This window comes from Hipposideros armiger, unplaced genomic scaffold, assembly GCF_001890085.2.
Source record: "Hipposideros armiger isolate ML-2016 unplaced genomic scaffold, ASM189008v1 scaffold_8, whole genome shotgun sequence".
NCBI classification, from domain to species: domain Eukaryota; kingdom Metazoa; phylum Chordata; class Mammalia; order Chiroptera; family Hipposideridae; genus Hipposideros; species Hipposideros armiger.
Genome location: NW_017731358.1, coordinates 7472918 through 7480118, shown reverse-complemented (window position 1 = coordinate 7480118; position 7201 = coordinate 7472918). Strand labels below are relative to the sequence as shown.

Genomic DNA, 7201 nt, shown 5'->3' with positions numbered 1-7201 from the left:
CTATAGTGAGAATAAGTACTTCCTATTTTTTGTAAAATAGCTTTTTAAATTGAGGACTTTATAATAATATTTGTTCATAATGGGAAATAATAATGTTTTGAATATTTTTTGTTTTTGTTTTTTTTTAAAAGAAAAGTATCTAAACATGTTACTTAGCTCTATAGAGATATAGCTACCAAAAGTATTAGTTATACTAACTGGAAGTAGTTGCCTCTGGGAAATGAGAAATGTAGTGAAGTGTGAGGACCAGGGATTGTGTTTTTTGTTTAATAATCCCTATAGAACTATTTGACTCTAAAATTATGTGCATGCCTAATTCTGAGAAAAATTTAAATTAAAAATAAAAATTCAGTTCAATTTTTACTTTCTAAAATAAATTAATGTTCATATATATATATATACATATATATTCTTAAATAGTTATATTTATTCTAGATTAAATCTTTCAAGAGAATAGAAATGCTACCATGATTATCATTAAGGATTACCTTCTCAGTCTTAAGAAAACATAATATAACACTAACATATATGTATGTGTAAGTGTAGACATATCCTTTAAAATAACTTTCAAATTCAGTAAAATTTCATTATAGAAATGCTTACTCTTACATGAATAATCTGAATTAAATTATATCTACTCTGTACATAGGGATTTCTCTCACACTAAGTCTAAAATACAACTGTGATCTTTGAAACTTAAAAAAAACTTTATTTGCTAGACAATTAAATTATTAACATCATTAATTCTTTTTTCAATTTTTATTAAATTTATTGGTTAAATTTAAATTTATTGATTAAATTTATCATTGGTTAGTAAAATTATATAGGTTTCAAGTGTACAGTTCTATAATACATCATTTATATATTGCACTGTGTGTTCACCACTCAAAGTCAATTCTTCCATCACCATATATTTGACCCCCTTTACCCTCTTCTACCATTTCCCCCACCACTTTTACCCTCTGGTTACCACAAAACTTATCTTAAATTTGCTAAATAGACAAAACTAAGGAGAAAGTTATATTTTAGCAATTTTCCCCTTAATATTCATATTATTAATGTTAGCTATTTAAAGCTGGAATGTCCAAATGGGCATTTATTTTCTTGTGTGTGGAGTTACTTCATTATGGTTTCATGTTATTATAGTTACGTACATAGCTAGTGAGGTGTTTATTTTTAGAAAAAAAAAAAGATCAAACTGTTAGCAGGTGACTTTACAATGATTATCAGTTACATAAAACTCTTTTCTCTTACCATGTTGGATAAGTTGAACATGGCCTCCCAATAGCCAGAAGAGAGAATCTGTCACAATTTGGAAAAAGTGTAGTAATTTATCTTTTTCTTCACCCTTAACACACAAACACATATACACACACACACACAAACAAAAAAACAATTTACTGTTCTGTAATTGCTTTATGAAAAAAAAAAAAGAGAGCAATCTCTCTGAGGAGTTGGAGGACCTGGTTTCAGGATCTAACTTAGATATTTATGAGGTATGTGACCTTGAAGCCTTTAGTTTCTTAATTTACAAAATTTGTGGTTAATGGCTAGTAATACCTACTCTACTTACTACAAACGGTTGTTATCCAGAGGTCAAATGAGACAATATAAGTAGTATAAGAACTACAAGTGGTTATGCTAGAATTTCTCAACACTGGCTATACATGAGAATCACCTATGAAGCTTTATTTATTTTAATATACCCTTGCACAGACTTTGGTACAAACATACTGAATCTGAATCTCCAAAGTTAAAAGTCTGGACATCTGTATTTTTACAAAGTTAGGTGAGTGATTTGGCTATGCAGCCAAGGTTGAAAATCACTGCAATATGCAAATATAGATGTCAACATGTATAGCATTATTATTAGTGCATTTCAGTTGTGTTTTCTACTCTGACTGCATGAGGGCAGAGACCAAGTTATTTAGCTCTCCACTATACACTGTCTAAAACAGTCTGACACATAGTAAATGTTCAATCAACATTTATTCAATAAATGAATGACAGTTTTCCCTTTTTCTTTCTTTCTGGAAGGGAGGGTGAGAAATTATTCTAGATTAGAGTATGTGTCACAGTGGGAAATAAGAAACAGATTCCTTTCACAATTCTGTTATTTACTGGCCATGTAACTTTAGTGGAAAGTTGTATAAAGGCCACTAATCTTTTTCTTGTCCTGAAAAAGATTTTGTACTGCAGCACAAAAGTGATGACAACAGCAAAAACATTATAATTGCTATGATTATTCTTTGTAATAATGAAAGTATTTTCGTCCTATTCTTCTAGCACAGAGTTAGAATAGGTGCTTAAATGGACATGTGCCAACTTAAATGTAAGATAAAAAAAGGAAACATATGTCACATTAGATCAAGAATTCCTTTAGTCCAATAAACTGCCTTTGCTAGTAGTTTCACCAAAACACAAGCAGGTAATCCACACTGTTGTCAGTCTCAAAGGATAGTGCTGGACTCCTAGACTTCCTATTTTCCTTAAAAACCCCATTCAATAATGTCACTTCTGAGTGACATATGGCTTCTGAGACTGGTTAACAAAATTTACCCTTAAATCACTTCAAAATTCTTGCATAAGAGTTTTTCTATTCTTATATATAAAAATATATATCAGGGTGCCAAAAAATGTATACAAGTGGACACTTTGGTCAGCGTTGCTCAAGCAGTAGTTCACCGTAATCAGAAGTGTATGGACACTGATGGTAACCACTTTGAGCACCTCTTGTAATTGCAAAAGTCAAATGTGACTTGCAGTCATCTTTTTTTATTGGTACATATTATTACAATTTTAATACAGTTTCTTAAAATGTGTATACATTTTTTTTGCATCCTTTGTATATACATATGTGTATATACATATGTATGTGTGCATACATACATGTATATAGTTGTGTATACTTTAACCAATTTGCAGTTCAGGCCAGAACGTCCAGTACATGTCCCATCATGTGATCTACTACCTACATGCTACCTAATTAAAAAATATTTGATTTGGAAACACCTAGGTAGATAGAACTAATAAATAAATTCAGTTTTCTTGTCATCTCCTTTTTATCCCCATTTTAGTTTTGCCCTGTGGTCAAGTGCCTCTCCTTTTCTGTAGCTGATTTACTCCCTCTGATGTATGTACTAAAGAATATTTTTATTTCATACATTATCATGTTTTTTTATTTTTAAAAATCTAATATTTTGTATTAAAATAAGTTTTAGATACCTCATCCTCTTCTCAGCATTAAAAGTAGTACCATTGTAGACAATTATTCTAAAATCAATAGATGTGCTTATAGAATGCGTTAAAAGCTAAGTATCTCAACATTTGTAAGGCTTTTTTTTTTAGCATTATACATGCAAATAGTAGATTTATTAAACCCAACATCAGCAATTTATTTCCAGCAAAACATCATCCATCACATTGATGCTTCAGTTTGAACTCTAGTTATTTTATAGGTTGGTTTGTTTTTAATTAACATCTGAAAGGCCCTTGCTGATAAGTACGAAGAACTTTTTATATCTATACAAATACCATAATGAAGAATGTGAATATTATAATGAAAAGTATTAAAGGACTATACAAATGAAAAGATACTAATTATCATTGCCCTTAAAGGGGGAATATTAAATAAAAGTGCTCTGAAAAAAACATAAAGCTTTCATAATGGTCTGAGCTATTCATGAGATAGAAATCATTTTACAAAGGAGAAACAGGTACAGGAAATCAAGTGATTTTCCTAAGAACCCAGAGCTAGTCTGTGGCACAGCCAGAAGAAGAAATCAAATCCAACAAAATGTCCATAGTTCATGCCACTTTAATTAACCTGAATTAAATTAAATCTAGCAAAATGCAAATATTGACTTATTGCTAGCATCCCTCAAAATGTCAGAGAAGATTCTACAAGTGGAATTTGTGACCTATTGCATAGAAAGCATACACTCTACAACTAAGTTAAATTCTCAGCCAACAACACTTCTTATACTCAAACCACTATGTTGTCATTCAATTTCACTCATATTTATTATATCTTTTTTTTTAATTAAAAATGCATCTGTCTTTCTACAAGAAATATCTAAAGATCTTGTCTACTTCACTAGCATGGGAGTTTTTCAAGTGCAAGATTATGTCTATTCCTTATATACTCAAAGCATCTCAAATAATACTTAATATTCCATGGTGAGTTATTTCTCTTCATAGTTCACAAGAGTCGTGAATCAGCTCAATCTCTGATGTAGCAGTAGGCTACATATAGCCAAGGAGTTTCAGCATTACAGACCTATCATTCTTTATGTACCCTATAGCCAAATTGATCTAATTGACATTACAGAACATTATACACAACTGCAGAGTTTACATTCAAGTATATAGGGAGTCCTTGCTTTTGCATGGTACCATGTTAAATAAAACTTGTGCATATCAAAACCTTTACATAGTTGATATATATATATGAGTTTCAGTTAAGATAGCACTGTGCAAAGCAAGGACTGCTTGTGACAGAACATCCACCAAGATAAAACATATGGAGGGCCATAAACAAGTCTGAAAAGGATTTTAAAGGATTGAAATGATACAGAGTATGTTATCTCACCACAACAGAATTAGAAATGTATAACAATAAACATCAATAAAATTCTCAAATTTTTGGAAATTAAGCAGCATATTCTAAATTAATTAGAATTCTTAGTTTTAAATTCTTAATTCCATGGGTCAGGGGGAAAAAAAGAGTCCATATAGCATCTAGGCCAATTCACCCAAGAAATACTTGTTGGATTCAAATGACCCTATGTTTGGATTGAAATAATTTGACTAGAGAAGAGTTGAAAGATTAAATAGAAAGTTCACCTTTATTCTTCACCATTAGATTTATTGAGAAAAGCCTTGGGCCTAGAGAACTATACTTTCCTCTAACATTAATTTAGATAGAAGGTATGTTTCAGGAAGACATTATAAAAATAAATGTCCATAAGTGCTGCTCAAAGTTGAGTGGTAAGGCAGACCCTTCAAAAAGTCATACAATATGGTTCAGCAAGTACTTTAAAATTTTTAAATGTTAAGATTTTTTTCAGTTGTGACTTTAAATAACTTTGAGTTGACTACTCTGATTGTACTTTCAGCCAAATTTTGCAATTTGAAAAATAATGTGGAACATCTTCTCAAGAATTAAACTGTTTTGGCTACAAAACACAAGATACCAAATAAACACATATACCTTAGCTTCATTGATGAAACACGTTTGCAATTGCCTCCCCAAAATCAGAAAACTTTCTGCAGCTGATGGAAGTAATTCATTGTAAAATTCCTCTGCATCTTCTCCTGGCTCTAAGCCCACACAGCAGTGGCTGAAATAAGAGCACAAGTTTGTGACTCAGGTTGTGTTAATTATAAATTTCAATTGCATGCTAAAGCTTCTGTAGACACTGTGCCTTAATGAGAATTTTTAGTATTTTTCTTTGGGTGCCAAGCCAATAAAGAACTTTTGCTGCAAAATTATGTAACAACTTTCTAGAAAAGTAATAGTTGTGAAGACTTTGCCTATACTTTAGAGCAAGGACATACGTCCTAAAAACCTACTTGTCAACCCTTCAGGAAGCAAAATACACTTAGCTCACAATAAAGAGAAAGAAGGCAAGTTTTCAATGAATGGGCTAAAAACACTCTAAAACCAATAGGATACCTTGAGAGTCTAATTCATGAATAACATTTGTGTTAACTGAAATGTTTTAGACATCCAATAGCTGAAAAATACCCAGGGTGAGATTAGTCTACAAGGGACAGATTAGGAAATCAAACACTAATTTTATGCCAATTCTACTTTCTAATAGATCTACTTTTTCTAAAATCTGCATAATATCTGATGGCATATTTCTTGTATTAGAAGAGGAAACAGCAAAAACCTAACTCTAATCGGAACACTTCACAATATACATTAAGGAAGAGATAGTCATTAGAGAAATGGGTCCTTTTGAAACTTCACATAAAAATGACTCCCTGGGTATGAAATGAGTATATTCAAAAGTCTCAATAAAAAGTATTTGTGTAAGCTATACCAAAAAAAGTCCCCAACCCAAGAATGGTCCCTATGTATGCACGGTAATGAGTAAGTACTACTGTTTGAGGCTTTTCCACAAAATGTGCAGACACTGATGAGAAAAAGTGACTACCTACTCAGTATGCTAAAAACTTAACTGGCTAATGTCCAATGTATCGCATTTTGTTTTTGGGTTTTTTGCACATCAATTCCTAAAGTTAATGGAATAATGCTCACATGTATCAGTTTCTCTTTTCTGTTTGGTTCCTAAAGTTAATTATTTAAGAGTACCTATTTTGACTGAAAACATTAATAAATAAAATTGTTTTTTGTACATTCACAAACATGGGGATTCCACTCAAAAAAGCCTAGCTCAATCAATATTATCATGAGTTAACATATCTAATTAAAACAAAGACATAAGGCTTTATTTCCTTAAGGAAACAATCTTGAAAATTAAAATATAAAAAAGAATATTACGTACATTTGTTAACCACCCTGGCGGTAATCCCGAGTGTGGCTTGGGGTTAATTTTCACTGCCAGAAGCGGTAACCCCGAGCCACACTTTTTCAAACTTTATCATACCTGGGATGCCTACTAGACTCTTGTTTGGACAGATTTAAGTGAGTAATTCCTAAGAATTACAGGCCTACAATATAAAACAACAAATTTCCATGCAAAACAATGTACCGCTTTGGGTACAAAATTACTGACATAATCAGACCGCCAGGGAGGTTAATTGTTTTTTTCTAATAATATTGAATCTGCCTTTATGTAGTAACAAATTAAGAGTAAGCAGCTTCAAAAGCTAAGATCCAATTAAGCACGCTTTCAGTTACTTAATGAGGAAGTGGGTTACACACTGAGAACATCTGGTTTATTTTATTGCCTCTTTTAAATAAAAGATTGTAATCTCTTCATTTCTAGTATGGCAGTAGATCAGCAAATGCTGCTTCTAAATTTTATTGACAGGATTTGAGTTATCTAATGAAATATACACTTGAGATAGCCAAATCAATACAAAGTGAAATGAATAGTTTCTGTATCTGTTCTCCTGTAGTACTTTGCTTATGCCTTTCATTTCAGTATCTATTTTATTCTGTCTTGTATGATAAATTCACATGACTGATCCGAACTCTATTGTAAGTTTTTCCAGTATACAGCCAGTG

The 7201-nt window shown here is 31.6% G+C and overlaps 1 protein-coding gene across 1 annotated transcript in view; it reads right to left on the bottom strand.

Moving 5' to 3' along the window:
• Positions 1-7201, bottom strand: part of IQCB1 (IQ motif containing B1) — a 66476-nt gene that overhangs the window by 35935 nt on the left and 23340 nt on the right. Inside the window, exons 5-6 of the mRNA XM_019652820.1 lie at positions 5213-5342; positions 1255-1348 (exon numbers count right to left, since the gene is read on the bottom strand). Of these exons, the coding sequence (XP_019508365.1) occupies positions 1255-1348; positions 5213-5342 (224 nt within the window). The remainder of the gene's footprint in view (positions 1-1254; positions 1349-5212; positions 5343-7201) is intronic.